Source organism: Eleutherodactylus coqui, chromosome 7 (assembly GCF_035609145.1).
Source record: "Eleutherodactylus coqui strain aEleCoq1 chromosome 7, aEleCoq1.hap1, whole genome shotgun sequence".
NCBI classification, from domain to species: Eukaryota; Metazoa; Chordata; class Amphibia; order Anura; family Eleutherodactylidae; genus Eleutherodactylus; species Eleutherodactylus coqui.
The window spans coordinates 54,398,849-54,421,216 of NC_089843.1; the positions used below are offsets into that span (position 1 = coordinate 54,398,849).

The following is a 22,368-nucleotide window of genomic DNA, read 5'->3' on the forward strand; positions in this document are numbered from 1 at the left end:
ATGTTACACTTGAACCACACTGTGATGCACGCAGTAGCAGGATCGGTTCTCTGCTTTCCAGAATGGCAACTATTTCCTATTGGACAGTGATGTAGGAGATGTTTTTCGGCCAGACAGTCCCTTTTCATTTTCCCTATTGAGATGGATGTCATAGATGTCATGCTCATCCTCCTTCTGCTCAGGCTCTTACACTGGAGGACTCCAGATACATAGTTGCACATTCATTTTAATAGACACCATGTAATACCCAGTTTTTCCTATAGTGGCCACTGTAGGAAAAAGGCATAGCCAGCTGCAGCTTCCTCTGATGATAATGATCCTATGGGTTTTGCTGCAAATCTGGAGCAATCAGATGATTCCAGCAAGCTCTCACTTACAGAAGGGGTTGTACCATCCAAACATTTCTTTTGAATAGAATTTATAACCTCTTGCCGACAGCTCAAGTATTTGACAGCTGCTGTTTTTGTTCTTAGAGGGGATGATACGCAGGTCATATAATGTCTCGTTAAGATATTTATACAGATCAAAGCCCAGAATTTGAAGGCTATTAGTTTAGCCTCTGGATCTGACCAGTTCCCTTTTTGTGACTTCCGATATTAGGCCATACCATTGTTATATCTGGTCTTCTTTTCTTTGATCGGAGACACGGACATTTATCTTCATTTCCTCCTCCTCCGTTCTTTGAAAGGGAATACATCAAGCTCATGTACATAATTCTGAGCGCTGCTCGTAGCTTTCCCACTTTGTTATTCAGTACAATCTGTAAATATATGAACCTTTTGGAGGCCTCGGGGCTGTATTGAATGGAGGTTGTTAATGTGCTTTATTCCTTTACTCTGATCAAAAATTTTTGGGATGGAGTCTTTTGCTTAAGAGATCAAAGAATATTTTCTAAGCTAAACGGCTTGCTTCTTCCTTCTCAGCAATTTGAACCTGAAAAAATAGTACAAAAAAGACAAATACCTTTTTCTGTTTCATCTCCTTTGGAATGGGCATAATGCTCCTTTCATCTTCCATAGACGACTGTAGATACACCAATACTTTGGGTGACATGTCAACAGAGGGCACTTGTACCAAGTTTGGATTGGTTCTGTCTAGAGATGAGCGAATATACTTGTTTCGAGTAATTACTCGATCGAGCACCGCGATTTTCGAGTACTTCTGTACTCGGGTGAAAAGATTCGGGGGGGAGGCGGGGAACAGGGGGTAGCCCTCTCTCTCTCCCACTCCCCGCTGCAACCCCCCCACTCACCCACGGCGCCCCCCGAATCTTTTCGCCCAAGTACGGAAGTACTCAAAAATCGCGGTGCTCGGGCGAAAAAGGGGCGTGGCCGAGTAGGTTCGCTCGTCTCTAGTTCTGACTGATTAAATTCTCTGACGTTTAATTAGTCTTAATTTTTATTATTAAGTATCTGTTGTAAATCCTTATCATGCCCCCACTTGGAGCAATGCAAATACTCGGAAATGTTAAGTTCTTGCTATAATTGGAAAGTTTTTTTTAGAAATTTGTTGTGTTTTAAGCAATGTACGACTCGGTACAATTTCACACAGATGCGTCGATGGATTGATTTGCCTTTCTTAAGGTGTCTGAAATCTGTACATTTCTGGCTTCATGTCTTCTGTGTAATGTGTCTGTAGGCAAACTTTTTGGAATGACTTTGGCTTCTAGCGTCTTAATGTCTTCTAGTTTAGACTATTGACAGGATAAAACACAGCTACTTCCATGCATTAAGGAGCCCGTTAATGAATGAGCTGCTGGTGTCCTTGTAGACAGCTGTCTGTTTGTACAGCTCTTGCTGAGCATCCTTTGTGGCAGGAGCCAATCTTCCAGTTACGCCTTCTTTGTGAAGACCGTGCCATGAGTGGTCCTTATCTTCTTGGCTTAAAAAAAAGGAGACCATGCTCACCAAGGCATGTCTTGTTTTATCAACAAACCACTTGAGCCTCTTCCCGCCTTCATGCATGCTGAGTTTGGCTCTACACCAGGGCACAGCTGACCCAGAGAAGACCCGTTTGCTAATTGGCATAAAGAAGCATAAGGGGTCAGTCATCTAGAACCTGTTTAACTATTTGCTTAGGCAGAGCTATAGGAACCATAGTGTTTTGTATGTTTTTTTCAAGGTGAAAATTTTTTGAATACAAAAAAGTTTCTTGAACAGTAATTTATTCAACGTGTCAATACATTTTTTTTTTTTTTGCTTTCTCCACAATTTAACTTGAGGCAAGACATTCAGGCCTAAAGTCAAATATTTATTCGGCCTTGTCACCAGAGTGGCCTGTTCTTAAAAGTTGTCAAAACATGACGGATTTGTTGCTTAGGGCATTTTTTTTTTTTCAAACTTTCTCCCAGCTGTTACTCCACCTGCCTGTGCTTGACCCTCAGTACCCAGAGGTAATAAAGAGACAGAAGGGGCCATTAGTAAAAATCCATTGAACATAACATAAACCTTTTGGGCTTTTTCAACGTTGGCTCGTAATTGTAATATGTCTTTATATGAATATATGCAAAATGACAAAAAAAAATGTAGACCGTATTATGTTTTTCGATGGCTTTAAATTAGGCTAGATAGCAAATTCAGAAGTGTGTGAAGTTTTCTTTATTTTTCCCACTCTGGGTAAAAAGAAAATTGGACATTTAGCAGCAAATAACTGTTTATCACTTTGTATAATTTAGTTTGACAAGACCGATCCTGAGGGGTGTTATACTGACAGGCCTTTTGGGCAGATTTGCAGTGCAAAGAAATGTCTAAATATCATGTCCTGACAGAAGCCTTTGACGGGAAGCAGAAGTGGAGTATAAATCTAGTAGAGCATTTTACAGGCTGGGTGTTTATTTTGAGCTTTCAAATTGGTTTAGAGCCCAATTTAATGGCAGGGTCAGTGATTCAATTAAAATAAGCATCCCCTGCCAAGTGCAAATAACATGAAAAATTAGTTGTAATTATTTCTTCACTTTTTTCCAGTTCTTTTTAATACAAGGATTTTTTTTACCTTTTTTGGGGTTTTTTTCTGTTAATTAACCATAAATTGAAGCTTTTTGTGTTTTTGCCTTAGCAATAACTTGAAAAGACTTGCTCCCTCCATGAAATAAGTTAATTTAAAACTAAATGTGTTTTGATTGATCCCTTGAAAGCAGCTTGCTTGCCAATTTCTAGTTAAGGTGACAAGTATGGGGTACCCTGCCCGTAGGCGTTTCAGTCTCCCGGGAACCTCATGCAAAACTTTAGTAAGACTTTCAGAGAATATTATCCTAGAGGTTATATCATAGGATTTCTTAATTTGCGCCTTCTATAAATTTCGATATTGCCCCTTCATATTAATTGGTCCAAGCTGCAGTACCAAGCATAGACAATGAATGAGGGGCAGTAACTTTTGGGAGAAGCAAAGATATGTATTGATCTCCTCCAACCTATTAAAAGGGAAATCTTCAAGGTGATTCCGTTTGACTACGACATGCCATCACTTTATGAGTAGTGGAGTTCTAACCACTTAGACCCCCACCGATCCAGAGAATAAAGAGCTCGGGCCTCCACTGATCATAAAATGTAGGCATATCTCAGCGATAGGCCAATCAGTTTACAAGATGGGAGTACTCCAATAATCTCTGTAGAAGCCACCCACGATTCACAACATGAATGACTCGATAGTTCAGGGCAATGTGGTTTTCAGCCCATTTGCCCAATTTTTCTTCTTGCCAGCTCTCCCTTGATAATTACCTTTAGGTGTTTCATGCTATGTATTTTTATTATTTTTGGCATTGGTGGTTATATGTTAATTTCTGTGCTCCTTTTTTTTTGCTTCCAGATTACCTCATCGGAGAATCGGGCCCTCTAGATGAACTAATGTTTGGTGTTGGAGAGACCATTGAGTTGTCATGCAGCGCGGAGAGCCCTTCAATGCCTATTTTATGGTTAAAAGATGGGATTGCTGTTAGGGAAAACAACCGAACACACACAAGACAGAACCTACTGAAGATCACAAATGTCTCCTATGATGATTCGGGGATTTATAGCTGCACTTTGTTGCATTCTACTGAGATTTTGCGGAACTTTACTATCAGAGTAGCTGGTAAGTTTGTGACATTTTGTAGAAGTAAAACATGAGTATTGTGTTCAGGTGGTTGCAGTTGGGGCTCAACATTGTGTATAGAATTTGGCTTTCCATCTAACTACTATGTCTTACACTGAATATTGTAATGGAATAGTATTTTTTAAATTGAAGCTCAACCTGGAAACCAATTTTAAGGAATATGATAAGTAGAGTTGAGCGAACATGTTCGTCCGAGCTTGATGCTCGTTCGAGTATTGGCATACTAGATGGTGCTTGTTACTCGAGCGAGTACCACGCCGAGTTCAACCTCTCCCTGTTTTGACCCCTCCCCACATTGCCACTTCCTGCTGTGACGTGGGAGGGAGGGAGGGACCTGGTGGGTCCAATACAAAAATGCTTGAGGCCGCTATTGACTTCAATGGAGTTCGTTACTCGAATAGAGCTCTCGAATATTACGAAAAGCTTGACTCAAATAACGAGCACCCAAGCATTTTGGTACATGCTCATCTCTAATAAATAAGGCTTTGGGGAAATTCTGACCAGTCAGAGGACTGCAAACTGCTTCTGCTCTAAACTGTGGCTAAAAAGAACTCGTTTCAATAAGAATTTTTTTTTTCTCTATCCATCAGTTTCTGAGCCTTCTGCCTACTCCTAGATCCCAGCAATATCAAGGGTTTTTCATGGTCATAAACACTCATTTATCAGGCCCTAAAATCAGCCATGTAAGGCCAAAATTATTTTATTCTTCAGTGGTTCTTCAGCATCTGCCTTCTAAATTCAAAAATTGTAAACTTTTGAGCCACCGTGAAGACCAAAGAGGTCCCATAAGGAGTTAATTATCAACACGTAATTAGAAAGTAATTGCCGGAGCATGCAATTAATTATTAAAACCAGCTGGGTCAGCTGTAGATCAACACTATCTTTGCTTTGTGTAAAGCAACTCTAAAGCATGACTAGAATTTTTAAAATCTACTATGTTGGAAGCTACTGGATGACCTGCATGATCAGATCTCAAAGGGGAATTGCTGTCTCCGTGCAGGGTTAAGAGGGGGAAGCAGGCAACAATTTTTAGACCTCGCCTCCTTTTTTTTCTCCCTACCACCTTCTTTATACATCTGCTTTTAATCACATATTATTTGAAATTCCAGCAGACATTTAGAGGTCACATCAATTAAATAGTCAAAAGAGCATTTTAGGACTTTTTAGTAGACCCCCTCCCTCCTTTAAACCCATCACATACTCTTCTCTGTTAAAATAGTAACAGGAGAAGAGTCCGGTGAACTCCTCCGGAGAGCCTAAAATGTGTTTTTGTCTATAAAATTGCATTAAAATGCTTTAGAGATCAAGGGTGCAGGTTGGGGGCTGAAATTGGGCAGCTGGTGGTACTTTTTGAATAGAAAACAGCTGTGTGTCCAGGGAGGTGATAAAATGTTTTGATAGTGGGGAGAGTAATATTGGAGACATTTTAAAGGATCAAATCTCCTTTTCTCTAGGCTCCTGTGTGGCATCAGGGGTAAGGGGCTAAGGTGTAGACTGAAACTGTTTTATTTTTAGTTTCTCAAAGCCAGAGCCAGCAATATATTTCTAGTTTTATTTTCAAAAACTTTCAGATTTCTGGTTGGAACTAAAAATAAACTGTCCAAAATAGGAGTTTATTTGGTGCCTACTTCTTTAAAAGGCAGGTCATACCATGAAGTTTCAAAGGGTTCTTCTCATAAAGAACTGGAAGATTGCTACGATCACTGTTTTGCCCCCTACACAAGCACCTCTGAACTACGGTGCTGCCCAATTAAGGTGAACAGTATCTGCATTAGTTGCTTGTACAGCCAGAGGTTAGGGCGCACTGTGGTCCAGGGACAACTTAAAGTCAACTTGGGACAGATATGCCCATTTGGCCCATGTATGTTTTATAGTTTCAAAAACAAAAAACAAAAACACACTTAGAAGATTGACTTGGCGCTGAGCTCTTGAGTCAAAGAGTGGGCCATGCCAGGCTCTCTTCACCCACATCATAAAGAATGGTGGCTCCTCTCTCTGCCTGGAAATAGGAACAGAGCTGTCAGTCAACATGCTGCAGGCGGGAAGAGCTCAATGCAACTCCGTTCCAGCTCAGCTCTAAGTCAAATACCTACCAGTAGGTATGTTTTTTTCTGAAATGTTGCAGCGTTTCAGAGTAAAATATACATGAGCATATCTGTCCTGGGTTCATGCTTCCCGTGGTTTGGGCAGCATGAACCTGGTGACAAGTTCCTTTTAACATGCCCATACAATTTCAGTAGGCATCAGCTGAGCAATCATTTGGCCAGAAGCTATTTCTCCCACTCTACCCCATCCTTATACATATGAAGGCTTGGTTTGGTTGAGCATTCATTTGTTTTTAGTGGGCATAAGGCGGTAAGTGAGTGCCATACAGCTCTTGCGGTGTCTTATATCCTAAATAAATAAAAAGGATTGGGTGTTCAAATCCAACATGCCCAATTTTTTTTCCTCTGGGTATCTGTTCGGGAGGTCCACTGTACACATATACAGTATTTAGCCAGGCCCACCAAAATTGATGGGTTCAAACGACTGTTTCCCTAACCTGTATGGAGGCCTTTAGAAGAAGGCACAGTCCTAACTGGCTCCTAGAGTGTACAATTATTTATCAAAGACCCATTCAAATGATATTGATGGTAGATTATTTTGCTTTTGGTTACTTTTTATACGTTACCGAATGTATATGGGAGGGAGATGCATTGGCTTTCATAACGAAAATGAATCGGATTAAACACCACCCATCTGACAGATTATAACCGAGTACCGTATAGCATGCAAATGCACAGGAAAGAAAAATTGGCTGCACCCATAAGAGGAATAAATACACTCCAGTAAGGGCTGATTGGCCATCCAAGGGACACGCCTTCCTGTCAACCAATCAGTTCACTTACCATAGGAGATATTGAAGCTGGGAAGAGAGGAAGGGCGCATTAATGAATTACCAACAGATGCCACCAAAGGGTCGTACTGCAGCTACAGGGTACCCCAAGGGATTTCTGACTGATGCCACAAAAGGGGCCTTCTGTAACACCAGGACAGAGGCTTTGAATCATGCCAAAAGCATGATCATGAGGACCAAACTGACATAAAGATGCAATCCTGGTCCCACTACCTGTTGTGGATAGCACACCGCTATCTAAAGAGAACCTCTCACATCTCCTGATGTATCAGTCTTGTTAAATATATGTATTCCTCTATAAAATAACAATCCTGGAGCATCTTTTCTTAAAACTCTTCATTGTGCTCTGTTATTTCTCCAAGAAATGTATGAATATATTGACAGTTGGGCAGTACAATATCCCTTGTCAAAGGGGTGTGTCCCTACACAGTCTGGCACTGATTGAACAATGTCAGAATTTGTAAGGAGGGAATTGCCCCCAACTGGTAACACCCAGTTGTCTACTTATTCGTACATCTTAAGAACAAACGCTCCAGAAGTGGGAAATAGAGTCGTTTACTAAAAGTGATAAGCCAGGAGAGGCTTTCCTCTTGAATGGAAATGTATTGTGGCCCCAGTCTATGCTACGAACCATTTTTGTAGTAAACTTTTGATCCATTCTTAAATTCCCTTATCTGTTTAACAGCTAGCGATTTCCTACAGTTAACTGGCTGATGGGTTTTGTAACCTTTCAGTGGCTTATTGTACGCTATAAATCCTTGTCCCCATGTGACTGATGAATGTTTTTGAATTATTTTTTTAAATAAATCATGTAAATGCAAATGTCTGATCATCGCAAGGATGAAGGGATTCTTTACCAGAAAAATGTGACCTGAAGTTACTTTATACTGTCTAAAACTGTTCTCATTTTCATGCCGGAGCCCTGCAGTAGCATTCATACATTATGTAATAGGAATGAGAAGTAATTCTAAGTGGAAATATTCACACTGTATTCCCTCTGGCAGAAAGCTCTGTGGAATTGCTAACAGGCATTGTCGAGGCTTCTGTCTTATTTCTTTATAGAGATATTAGAATATTTTAGCGGGCTACATTCTGTTAACTGTGAGATCCTTGTACTACATTATTCTAACCACAGGTACCATCCATGTTGTGTCTGCTTTTTGTTGTGTGTTTTGTTGAAAGCTCAATTTTAATTTTTTTTTTTTACTTTTTATGGGTTTTTTTGCTTGTTTTTTGTTGTTTTTTTCAAAAATTTTTAAAAGTGAAAAAGATGTAACCTATACTCTTAGAGATCATCTGAATAGTTGCTAGAAGCATCTAGATGATCTCCAAGGGCATTAATGACTTCACTGTGTAGAGTATAGAGTAGAAACATATATGATAAACCAAAAATAGTGAGCAGGCTATTCAAATTTTACAAGAAACCTGCTACAGGACCTTGGTATTTTTTAATGTAGCCAGGAATTCTGGTAGCAATGGTTGTAGTGCAGCTATATACTGTGGCGATCAGACAATGAACCGCTACTAGTGATAATTGGGCGCAAAGGAGGAAGAAAGACATTTTTATGAATTTTTGGCAATACTTGGAATATAGAATACATTGTAGTCTACCAACAGATAATCATATAGTTTTTTTGGTCTATTATTCCTGAAACCAACTACTTTGCTGCTAGGTCTTTGGCTTTACCCAGAAAGAAACGAGATAGGAAGATGAAACTTTACATTTCTTCCACATACTCTCCACAGATGTCAACACACTTCTTACATCGGTATTCCGAGTTCTGTAAGCCTTGCAAAAAGGATTCCGGTTGTGCCTCAAACCAGTCATCCATACCAGCCATGGCATCAGAAATGGTGGGAAATTTGGTCCCCTTGGGGTGTTTCTTCAGGTTTGAAAACAGATGATAGTCGGAGGGAGCGAGATCTGGTGAATAAGGTGGGTGGTCAACCAGCTGGAAGCCGGTTGACCACCAGTTTTGCTGTGGTCGCTTGTGCAGTGTGAGCGGAGGCGTTGTCTTGCAGGAACAAGATTCATTTCGACAACATGCCGCGCCTTTTGGCCTTCAGAGCTGCCTTCAGAGCTGGTCGAAAAGTTCAATGTAATACCTTGCATTGATGGTGGAACCATTTTGACGGTAGTCCACTAGCAGTGCGTCCTCCTTATCCCAGAACACAGACGCCATCACCTTAGTGGCTGATTTTTGTACCCTGAACTTCTTTGGGGCGAGGAGAATCACTGTGCCTTCACTTTTTTGACTGCTCCTTGGTTTCAGGGTCATACAAATAAATCCAGGTCTCATCCATAGTGACCAGTCGATCCAGGAAGTTCTTATCAGTCTGGAAACACTGACAAATGGACCGGGAAGTTTTCACTCACATGCTTTTCTGATCTGTTGTCAAACATTTGGGGACCCACTTTGCAGATAGCTTCTTCATGTTCATGGATAATGACACAAACACATTCAGGAGAAATCCCCATGATGTCTGCTCTTCCTTTAGCTGAAATTGGCCGATTCTCCAGTATGAGGTTGTGCGCAGCATTGACGATCTCCGGAAAAACCACCTCTCTCGGTCGTCCAGGACGTTCCTCATCATTGGTGCTGAAGTGGTCCGTTTTAAATTTGGCAACCCAGTTCTTAACTGTAGAATATGAAGGGCATTCATCCCCCAATGTCAGTGACATATCACCATGAATATCCTTCGCGGACTTTTCTTGCAGAAACAAGAATTTTATCACTCCTCCAGTCTCATTTGCCGTGAATACCGCCTTAGGCCTTAGTCAGACGGGGGGTTTTTTGCTCGATTTGCGCATGCGCATGCGTCCGGCGATTTTTTTAAAACCATTGCTTTGCAATGGTATCGGACACATAAGCGCTTTTTATGTGCTCGTCCGATAAATTATAGAACAGAAATCGCAGATCGCACCTATCTGCGATCTGCGATTCCTGTTCTCTTTTCTATATGCGCTCAATGGGGCCGGCGGCAGCAGCGCCGACCCCATTGAGAACATATAGAAGACAAATGTAACAGCTGTGGCAGAGAAGAACGATGTTTGCCCATTGAATTCAATGGAGCCGGCAATACAGCGGCTCCAGTGAAAGCAGTGGGCTGCCGGCGTGCGCGGGATGAATTGTCGGGAAGGGCTTAAATATATAAGCCCTTCCCTGCAATTCATCCAGAAAAGTGTTAAAATAAAAAAAATATACATACTCACCTGCTCCCGGCAGCTGGAGTTCCGCGCGGCCGGCCTGCAGTGGGTGTGAAGGGGGTGTGAGTCAGACCTGCCCCCTGCTGAGCCAATCAGGGGGCAGGTCTGACTCACACCCCCTTCACACCCACTGCAGGCCGGCCGCGGGGAACTTCGACTGCCGGGAGCAGGTGAGTATGTATATTTTTTTTATTTTAACACTTTTCTGGATGAATTGCAGGGAAGGGCTTATATATTTAAGCCCTTCCTGACAATTCATCCCACACTCGCCCGCAGCGCATTGCTTTCAATAGAGCCGCTGTATTGCCGGCTCCATTGAATCCAATGCGCTGGACAGCTCCGGCCCGTTTCTAATGAAACGCGGCTAGGAGCAGATTTTCGGGCGATTTTCGGGCACCGGTCACGCGATTTGCGGATGCGCATCCGTCATGCGATCCGCAAATCGCGCGAAAAAACGCCCGTCTGACTAAGGCCTTAGACTCCGCCATTTTGTTTTCCCGCATGCCTAGATCACCGTTGCCATAAGCTACAAACACAAAATTTTGAAAACATAGATTAGACACATAAGGCTTTCATGTGATGTAACATTCGTTACCATAGAAACAAAAAAGAACACAAAGCCAAAAACTTATCAGCAGCCCCTCGTAGCAATTCAGATAAACCAATTTTAAATATCTCTATTGGATCAAAATTAAGGGATGGCTATGTGGATGTGTCACTTAACAATATAGGTACTTCACATTCATACATAGCTTTGTTGAGTATCACACTAGAACCGCCCTTATCTGCATGGTGGACTATCCTAAAATGATGAGTAATATATTCTAGTGCTTTTCTTTGGTTTAGTGCTAGTACATAATATATCTTGTTACATTTGGGATGTAAGTTGGTAGGTTTTAGTTTTCCACTTGAATTTGAAGAGAGTCCATAACTGAAGATCTTCTAGAAGAGGGAATAAAAAACAGATTGGATATTTTTGATTTATTTATGGTTGTAGAAAACAAATCCACAGGAAAAATGGGTTCATCTTGTAAATCGATGAGAGGTTAATTATTGTTCAAACCTCATTTCCAAAGGTATAGCTTTGTTGTCCAGTGCTATTCAAAAAAGTTAACTTGAATGTTTGAATGTTTATTCATAGTCACCCAGGCTTATAGATATGAACAGTTCCTACTTTGGCTTCTGCTGCCTCCTGTAAAGGGGATATTCCAATTGAAAAATATTGGCAGTGGGGAGTTGAAGTATGTAATACATAATAAACATACACTCGTCCTGCTGCTCCCCCGCCTACTCTGTGATCCTCTATTTACTTCGGCAGCAGTGATGTGCATTGTTTACCCACATGACCACTGCAAGCAATAGGAGGCCAGACGGATGAATCGGTGACCTCTTGTAAATCTGTCTTGGGGCATCTACATTAGAAGCCCACATGACCGATTTACAAGAGGTCATCAGGCCTCCCGGGCGCATCGTTAATTTTGGTGTTCCCATTGCAGCTGGGTTTGGCAAAAATGGGAACACCCCTTTTAGTTTGACAAGTACCACTAAACCTACAAAACACTGTCCCGGAGGACAATACATGTGGTTGAAAACAGTAGTGTTTGGTTGAGTATTTAGCCATGACCATGTATTCACTTCAACTTTTTTGTTTTACAACATGCCCTCAAGTAGTGAGACAAACTGCAACACAAGTTCGAAGATAGAGTACCAAAAGTGTAACCTGACAGGCAGAGTTGCTGATTGGTTTGGAGGTGGTATTGGTGAATTGATCTTAACAGTCAAGGAAAATTCGATTTTAGAATCACACTTGACTACTTTTATTATACTTTCCTCTTGAAAAACCTGATCCTTAAAAAAAAAATTTCATAGCAAAACCAACAGCTTGAAGGGCCGGTTTTCTGTGACCTGTACATGTTTTTAATTGCTTTTTCTCTTTTCTTACAGACATGCCGTCATCTGGCGATGATGAAGATGATGATGAAGAAGCTGAGGAAAGAGGTATGTTGGGTTTTTCTGTCTTTTTTTTGTTTGTTTGTTTGTTTGTTTACCTTTCCACCTAACTTCATTGTTTGAAGGCAATTTTTAATGTTTCTGGTAAAGCTGAAATGGCTACCAAAGGAGTTGTTACCCACCTTTCGCAGACCATTATATGTATCATAACGGAGGTGGGCAACGAATTACTATTTTTGTCATTTGGGCTATACAGTTTTAGTCAGCTCCCTGTTTAAGGAAAAACTACTTTTTATAAGGAGTATCATGTAGATACCAGAATTTGAGACAGTAGGGCTACTTTCCAAGAGAAAAATCTACCATAACTAGCTGCAGTTAACAAGAAGCAGTTGGCTTCTTCCAAGACCCGTGGTGATCACAGGGTTTCTATGAATGGTCTAGACACACATTCCGTTATTGGTGAAGGTCCATTGGTCAAAGCCTCTTCTAGTCCATAAAACCTTTTTTTAAAGGCTCTGTTGGCTTCCTTCATAGAATGCTTGTGGCCACTTCTTCAGCAGGAACAGGGACCAGACACCCCTTTTCCCAGCAGTCATCAGATCTTCAGATAACATATTGTTATGGTATATCCAGAGAATACATCACTAAAGGTATATTTTCATCTCAGACTTTAATGATATATCCACAGGACATGCTGTAAAAGTCTTGACAGGTGTGGGTCCCACCTCTGAAACCTACATTCATCTTGCGTTAGGGCCCTCAGCCACCTTGAATGTGGTAGCTGATGGCAGTTGAAAAGATGGAAATAGCCAAGACCTCTGCACTGTTCAATTTCCGTAGCTCCCATAGTAGTCAACTGGAGTTACTCAAAACACTGTAGCTAAGCGGAATTCAAAATTTTCCATCATCCAGGCCTCATAATCAGCAATGCTCCCATCTTGGCCATGCTTGACCAATATTTGTACACCCCTTTAAAGGAGTTCATCTGAAAGTTCCTTTTAGAACCAGAACTAAAAATCTGTATCCCCCAATTTTAGTAATTTTAATTGTGTGTGACTGTGCTGAGTATACATTTATATAATGTACCCTTGTGATTGTTTGTAATGGCACAATTCCACCTTGCAATGCATCAAATGCCAGCTAACGCGACAAGACATTGGATTTTCTACCTGTATTTGCAGACTTGTGGTGGTTTGGCTAGAAATATCCTACAAATCATACACAGATGTTGTAATGTATGCGGCTTTTAAAGCAAAATATTTCTTCTGCTAGCCCTTGAGATCTACAGGCACAGATCCATGCACAATATCATCTGTGTGTAATTTAAGTTATTCCCACTACAAGACGTAGCTTGTGGTTCAGCAGATGAAAACTGTATTGTGGCACTTCATGAGATATTACCTGTTAAAGGAGCTGATCACGGTGTTCAATTCGATTTATTCACTGCTTATGATATCCAAAAAGAAATCGTTGACCATAAGGGCCATTTGCTCCAAAACTCGAAATAAGTGTTGCTACATTTTTGTTTTAGGTTGTAGGCTTTTCTTATTTCTATGTGAAATATGAGTGGCAACCAGATTAGCTGTGATTATAGCTCCTACAGGGGTTGTTACGCAGTTTTTCCAGGCTTCCAAATGTCCAAAAATCAACTTTGAAATCACAGACTTTAGGGGTGAAGGACAGCTGAAAATAGGATCCTAAATCAGCGGATCGGGGAGAGGACATCAGCAGAGAAGATCAGATAATATACCGCACCTCCGATCTCAGGGCAGGCATATGTAGACATAGAGAAGGGTAAAAGACCATTAGACCATCTAAGAAGGCTATTTTTTCCAAAAAGATTTGTTAGGACAACAGTTAAAATGCTGAACACTCTCTGATGTTTTTGAGGTGCATTGATGAGTGGTCACCCAACATACTGCTATTATCTCTAAGGAAACTAGTTACCAAATTTATTATCTGTAGGGAAAGAATGATGTTGGACTAACAAAAACTTTACTTTTTGAAGACCCAAAAGGTCCTTTGACTTTGCATCATAGTTGTGCCACACATATTAAATAAAATTTTAATACCTATAGGCTGATATACAGGGGCAAAATGGGAAAGCCAATAGATAGGCAAACCAAACAAATAGATAGGGTTAAGCATAAGGTCTGACTGGCTGTGATCCATCAAGGCATACTGAATATTTTTGAACCATAAATCTCTTAATAGTTGTACATTTATCTTACACAACCCTTCTTACTAGATTCTATTAAAATAAAATCGGGCACGTATCTCTGGTAGTAACTCTTATTCCAGCACGTCTCTTACAAGGAGAGGCGGCCAGCAATTGTGGCTTGGATGGTGCCAGTACTTGCCATCAGTGATGGCGTGTGGTTTTTGGAGAACCGTTCATTTGCTAAGAACCTCCTGATCTGACACAATTGAACATTTTCTGCAGCAGTAACCAAAAGAATTCCGTGGGCTGCCTCTTACACTGGTCCCTCTTGTCTTACTTAGTGAATTTACTGACAGATTTTTACCTGAAATATAAAGCAGGCGCTTGGTGTAAGGTGAAACATATGTTATGGGTCAGCAATTTTTGGAATTTTTTTTTTTTTTGGAAATCTTTTAAAATAATTGTGTTTTTGGAACATTTTGTCTAGTAGAAAGTTGTTGGTAAGAGAATCTTAATGTTGTATTCTCCTCAGCAAGTCTACTTTTTAGTCATTGGCTTTCTTGAGCTCTTATTCAGTAGTATTAAAGGGATATATGAGAATAGAAAAAACTGTCTACTTTCTTCTGGAAGCGGCACCTTTTCAGTCTGCAGGCTGTTTGGCTGAAGAGGAGATACAATACCAATCTAAATGGGTTGTCCAGGACTTTTGTGATTTTTCTATTCTATCGATGATCTGTCATCAGGATAGGTCATTAACAGATGATCGTTTGGGAGCTATGCCTACAGTGCTGCATTACAGACAGCGTGATTTGCTTCCTGAGCTGTCCATAGTGACAGCAGTACCAGGAATCAGTTGGAATCCTGAGCGGCAAATACCTGATGATCATCATCTATTGAAGACCTAACCTGAGGATGTATCCTCAATAGAACATATCCCCAAAGTCCTGGACAACCCCTTTTAATGAGTCTGAACTGCAGTTCCAAAAACAACCAATGACCCAAGAATGGCGCTGTTTCTGGTAGAAATCAACTGTTTTCAAAGCTTAAATTTCCTCTTTAAGATTGTGTTCCCACACCACAAAAAAAAAAAAGATTCTGGTGGAATTCCCGCTCAGCCATGGCTGGCAATGGCCGCACAATCTTGCCAACATTACTGTGAAGGTTGTGTGGCCATTGGCTGCTGTGGCTGGGTGGGGTTTCATCGGCAAGTGTTTTTTGCTATGGATTTTTTTTTCCTCTTTTATAATTTTAAAGGAAATTTTTTTTAAAATGACTACATCTGTACAAAACATTTTGATCACCCTTCCATGTCTAAAATCTGGCATAGGTAAGCATTTGTGGTCATGCAGGTTGCAATGAGGTGCTGTCAGTTTTGGAATGACACCAGTGTATTTGAAAATGTCTTGGTACTTGAAGGCCGGTTTGTTCTTAGTGACGGGAAAGGGACTGTCTGCTTTTATAATTCGAAACTTCTGCCAGGTTTGGTTACAGCCAAATACTCTGAACATTCTGTTAAGGCTCAGTTAATGTCTGTGCTGGAAGATGCTCTTGTTTTACAATCTATGATGATGACGCAAGCTTTTCTTTTTACTTGTATGCCTACCTGGTTTATTCACCTCAGCTGTTATTTGTATCATCGAAAGAGAGAGGCTTATGCAGCATTGCCAAAAAATAGGAAACAAGAAATGTCAAAAATGTTTGCATCCTGTTTATTTCAAATCCGTCGCTTTGCTCAGTGAGTCTGACAGGCCAGTCTCCATAATGTATCTTGTACATGTTCTAGGACCAATTACTCTATATGAATATGAGGCCAATTAATCTATCAGCGGAAGGGGGAGTGGGGTTACTCGTAAATCCAGAGGAAATCCATGTGGACACTGAAGTACTATTCAAGAGGTCCTGATTTGAATCCAGGAGTCCACAATACATTAGTTCCCCTCTATTGTCAAGATTTCTGTGGGTTTCGTCTCTTGCCCATCATTGTTCCCAGTATCACACTGTGGTTTCTGGGGCCTATCAATGTAATGTCATCAAAATTTGAGTAGTTGTACACACAGGACCAGGGGCGTAACTATAGGGGATGCAGAGGATGCGGTTGCACCCGGGCCCAGGAGCCTTAGGGGGCCCATGAGGCCGCTCTTCTCCATATAGGGAGCCCAGTACTATGAATAAAGCATTATAGTTGCGGGCCCTGTTACAGGTTTTGCATCGGGGCCCGGGAGATTCAAGTTAGGCCTCTGCACAGGACATATGATCAGTAAGTGTTTTTTACTTGGATTTGCTCCGATAGTGGAGCGTCGATCAACTAGATCAATGCTCATATAACCAGCCTTTACATGGGCTGATTCATACCCTATGTGGAATGAAGAATCATTCATGCAGTTGTTCATCCCCCATAGAGAATCATCGGGCAAGTGAACATTCATGCAAACATTCATGCTCATCTGTCAACCCATGTGAAAGGGCCTTAAAGAGGTTGGTGGTAGTGGAACGACACAAAAAAAAACCCCAAACAGCCAACCTGTCCTGTTGCAGCGCTACTCAGTTCTTCTATTTATTTAGATGGCAGTTAGCAAATGGATTGTTTACCCACATGACCACTGCAGCCAATAGAAGGCCTGACAGGGATACCACTGGCTCTTCTGGGTGCATAGGGCCCCTACTCAAATTAAATCGGACAACCCCATAAGAAGTAGATTTTAAGGGCTAGTGGTTGTCAAAGTTAGCTCTAAATTCCTTTTGCCTTCTACTGGACCTTTACACCTTGCTACTATGTTAGAGCCTGACCAACTGGAGAATCGTTTGGTACTGGCGAGTGCAAAAATGTAAAACGCCTGCATTGTAATATCTGCCATCTTGGGTTGTAGCCCAAAATAAAGAATTCTGCTCCAACCCATATTAAAAAAATATCAAGTTACGGTGTTAAAAAAAAAATTAATTTGTGTGAGGATACACTTTTTGGGCTATTTTTCATAGCGGTTAAAGGGGTTGTCCCGCGCCGAAACGGGTTTTGTTTTTTTTTCAATAGCCCCCCCATTCGGCGCGAGACAAACCCGATGCAGGGGTTAAAAAAGAAAACCGGATAGTGCTTACCTGAATCCCCGCGCTCTGGTGACTTCTTACTTACCTTGTGAAGATGGCCACCGGGATCTTCACCCTCGGTGGACCGCAGGTCTTCTGTGCGGTCCATTGCCGATTCCAGCCTCCTGATTGGCTGAAATTGGCACGTGACGGGGCGGAGCTACGAGGAGCCGCTCTCCGGCACGAGCGGCCCCATTCAGAAAAGAAGACCGGACTACGCAAGCGCGTCTAATCCGGCGATTAGATGCTGAAAATTAGACAGCACCATGGAGACGAGGACGCTAGCAACGGAACAGGTAAGTGAATAACTTCTGTATGGCTCATAATTAATGCACGATGTACATTACAAAGTGCATTAATATGGCCATACAGAAGTGTATAACCCCACTTGCTGCCGCGGGACAACCCCTTTAATTGTACTTCATTACATATAGTAAATGTCAAGTGGAGCATTTCTCTTTTGAGTGCGAACTAAGATCTGTAATTTTTGCAGCAGTTGTGCTTAACCAAATCCCTAAAAAAAATGTTAATAAAAATCTCTAATATATTCCGGAGCTGAATTGCAGAAGTAATTTTCCGTTACAGAGGACTGTAGGTCAGTAGTTTGAGTGATTGATAACATGTATTTAGTGTCACAGCAGAAAAACATCTCCTCTCTTCCAGCCGTGTATGAATAATAGGTTTTTCTGCCGTAATTGTGTGGTGTTTCTTAAAGGTATATTCTATCTGTTTATATAAAAAAAAAAAATAATAAAACTTAAGTCATTCGTAGGTTTCCAATACATACAAAGTGATTTACGGCTTATTTAACATTGAACCGGAGCCCAGAATCCTCATCCGATACAGTTTGTCTTGATATAGACTTAACTTTTCAAAAGTTTCAGATTACAGATTAAAATTTATTCCCTTTTTCAAAAGTCTATAAACTTTGTTTCCAGTGAGGAGACACGGATTTAAGTGGTGATTTGCTTGTTGGAAAGCTATTTGGAGAGTCTGATAAGTCATTTTAAGTGCAGTAACTCCGCTATATGAGACATATGTCTTGTCTCTAAATTATTTCTAGGCTGACTAAATTAAACATTATTTCCCCCTAAAATTAAGAAAAAATAAATGTCTGAGTCTTCCTCTTCCCTTAAGTTCTTAGAACTATTAAAACATATTGGTTTCTTAGAAAGATTGCCTCAGGGTTGGATAAATCCCAGGAGCAAAGTAGAAAATGTTAGAAATTTTTCTAGGTGGTTTTTCCACTGATGTTTATGGAAAAAAGTTATACTGGCTTCTGGAGTGATCTAGCTGGCTAAAAGTCTAAAGTAATGTGTCCACCCTTGGATAGCAGTGTTGGATCCTCTACATGGTTTTTTGGTGCCATGGGGTGTCAATGAGACAAGTTCCTGCTTGTAGATGGATTTAGATATGGAATGACCAAAGTACTAGTGTTTAATTGACATCATGTACATGAGTGTAACCAGCCATATTGTACCTTCCGATCTTCAAGTAAAGTTGACTTTTTCTTGGTTGTCCGATTGTGAAGTTCCATCGTTACATAAGACTTTATCTATAAAATGTTGGTAGAACATTCAACCACCCAGCCTAATCAAACCCAAGGTGCTTGGTTCCAAACTCAATGAAAAGTGCATGTGTGCATGCTGCCAAGAAGTAGTTTGTTTACTTCCTTTTTTTTGTTTGTCCCAGAACAACTTGTTCAACCTTGTTTTTCTTGACACTTGGGTCTTTATCAAGTAGGTTGTTTATGCAAAAATTGATTCCAGTAGTTCGTTGGAACAAACAAAATTGTCCTTAAAGGGTTATCCGGTTACCAGACAAACATTGCCCCTATAACGCCAACTGTGTTAATATAATAGTTAGAAAAGAGCAGTACTTCCCCCTTCTCTTCCACGGGAATCAAGCACTGTAGCCCCATTGCCCTCTTGGTGTTTGTTGTCCAAGGTGATGTCACCTGACCACTGCAGCCATTCTCCTGGCATCAGTGCCATGACGCCGGGAGTTCAGAACAGTGCCGCTATTTGGTTGCAGCTTTCAGGTGACTTCTGGTGACCTCATCTTCAACATCAAACACCAGGAGGACTGTAGGACTACAGTACTGGATCCTCATGGCAGAGGAGGGTTGAGTACTGCTCTTTTTGTTATTTTAACACAATTAGAGCTATAGGGGCAAAGTTGTCTGGTAACCGGACACCTCCTTTAAAGCCTATTTTTTTCCAAGGTCTATGAATCTTTTTTTTTTTTTTTGATGGACCTTACAAGAAAATCTTATGGTTTCTAGAAGACTGGTCGCTCTACTGACACTTTTATAACATATTGGATTGTATTGTCTATTGAAGTCAGCCTTTGTTAACCTACATAAAAAAGTTGATACAAAAATTTCTTCCCTCAATCTTCCTTCTTCAAAAAACAGTTTATAGTTGCCGAAGGACTGAGTTGAGTTAAAATGCAACATAGTGGTCATTTTTTTTTTTGTCTGATATCTGTGGGGTGTTTGTCATGGGAAGAGTTTAAAACTTTTTGGCAGTAGGGTGATCAATGAGTGGAACAGGTTGCCACGGTAAGTGGTGAGTTCTCCTTCATTGGACGTCTTCGAACAGAGGCTGGACAGACATCTGTCTGAGATGATTTAGTGATCCTGCACTGAGCAGGGGGTTGGACCCGATGACCCTGGAGGTCCCTTCCAACTCTACCATTATAGGATTATGTTGTATATTCCAACAGGTTCATTGTCTACCTTTACAAATCAAGGACAATGACCACCTCAATGTATCGAGGACTTCCATATTGTACAAATCCATCACATATCAAAGTAAAACGTTCCATAAAGTCTGTTAATATGTGTTGTGGTTCTGCGTTTCTCTGGTGTTTGATTTTAATTAGCATCAACCTCAGCAGATCTTGCACCCTACGTTTTTTTTTTTAGAACCAATGAAAGCCACCTGTTCGCCGGTGACTGCACTAATTAAGGGATACGAGTCAACCAAAGCATTAAAACTGTAATGGATTCCTATAGCATCTGCCAAATTGTGATGGGCTTAACATGCAATTACATTGTACCTCCCAAAGTCCTTGGCAAACCGCTTCTAATACCTCTATAACAACGAAGGTTTATCTGTGTACTATGTGGGCATTTTATTTATTAGGCTTTTTTTGGTGTGAGGATAGCCTTTAACAACATCCAGTCCACATTTCCTCAGACTTTTTTGTCTATACGCACTTCAAACTAGTAAGTTGTAGCCCCAATTACAACTTCCTCTAAGGTGTCCCCCAGCTTTCCCGTACTCCTTGATGATAATTCCACCTAACTCTGCAGCAGTAGATGTGTGACAATGTTTCTGCATATATCTAAGTAAGTTAGAAGGGTCTACCAATTATATTCTACTTCTTTTCTTATACGCAAAGAAAAAAAAAAAGTACAGCCAGGTTTTCGAGACCTAAAATCCATTTCTTCACCCGCCAAATCCATAGATAATGTAGCTGTGTCCTGGGGCCATAGGCTAATCCCAGACTTGCTTTCAGCGCCGTCCTCTGTGATTTTCAGTTTTCCACAGATGAAGTTAAGGAACTCAAGTCTGTGTGATTCAAGTACAAAGAAAACCATTACTGTCATTCTGCGGAGCCGTGTTTGTCTCACGTGGACAGAGTTGGCAGTGTTCCTTGGCATTGACAGACAATTACTTTCTAAATGTAGCAGTCAAATTGTAAAAAGTTAGCAATGGTTCAGCGGGGACCCACGTTTGGCCTGTCGCTGCTTGTCTGGATCGCTGGGGGAAAAAAAACGAGCTGCTCTGCCAGAGCATCTGCTTATTGCCATTGGCATTATTAGGGTTTATTTGCAGATAGATGTAATCTTTAAGGTGGCCCAAAAAATGCCCATCTTTTTAGCTACTACAGTGAGCTGTCATTTTATCTGATGCCTTATTTGTGTGTGTGTGTGTGTGTGTGTGTGTGTGTGTGTGTGTGTGTGTCATTGTTACAAGGCTTGTATAAAGAGTCTAACATTGACTTGCAGGAATGTTGTCTTCCAATAGGTGGCGCTGCAAAGGTATTGTTCCATCTCCCTTATTTACATATTACCCAGAGGATCATGGATGGCCTTATAAGTCTCCTCACTCACTCACCACCTAGGTGCTCTCCCTAAGGAGAAAAGATAGCGTTTCTGACTGGCTGGATTCATACATGCTATGGTCAATCGGATGCCATTTAATGGAGTTTCAAGTAGGAATCCCTCGATGATAAGGCAGCATATGGTGTGCCTATAGTGCCATAACATAGAGCTGTATGAACTATGTGTGCTCTCTTGTACATGGGTTTAGACACACAAATGTAATTTCACCCTTTTACAGTTTAGATAGCAGCCAAATATTAAACCAATGTAAGCTGGTAGTTACTGTGCAAGAATTTTCATTCTGTGTTTCTGTAGAATAAGCAGTTTTCATACTTTTTTCTAAGGATATTGACTTTCGTTGAAAATCTGTTTCCAATTACCTCACCACAAGGGGCGCTGTTGCATTAATGACATTGAAAATATGCTGCTATGGACTAATGAATGATGGCCAAAGGGTCATTTTTGTCCTTTCCAAGGGAATGGCAGGACCACATTGTCCAGAAGAATTGTTAGAAGTATTTGTGGCCCCTTGAACTTGGGTTGGATATCAAGGTGGTAAAATGCTTTCAGATATTTAATTTCGAGTTCCCTTTTTTTCAATTTTGCCGTAGAGATCTTAATCTGCTACCTGGTTTGTGAAGCAATAGGGAACATGGCAGTTTGCCCAGGCTGCATATGCACTGGATTTGGACTAAATTTCCCTGGTACATATTAATTGATACTGTTGCTATCAACTAAACGACGCCCTCTTTAAGCCATAGTCAGGTGTATTGTTACCGGTACGTGAACCATGCATAGTATTAGAGCTGGTATTATGTTATTACAATCACGGCTCGTGGAAACCGTTCCTCTCCTGCATGCAAATCTTT

General features: G+C 40.9%; 1 protein-coding gene across 4 annotated transcripts in view; it reads left to right on the forward strand.

Annotated features, from left to right (window-relative positions):
- FGFR3 (fibroblast growth factor receptor 3) overlaps positions 1-22,368 on the forward strand; it is a 101,679-nt gene that overhangs the window by 30,312 nt on the left and 48,999 nt on the right. For all 4 annotated transcript variants that reach the window (XM_066573021.1, XM_066573022.1, XM_066573023.1 and 1 more), the window contains exons 3-4: positions 3,805-4,068; positions 12,138-12,191. In XM_066573021.1, coding sequence (XP_066429118.1) covers positions 3,805-4,068; positions 12,138-12,191 — 318 coding nt within the window. The remainder of the gene's footprint in view (positions 1-3,804; positions 4,069-12,137; positions 12,192-22,368) is intronic.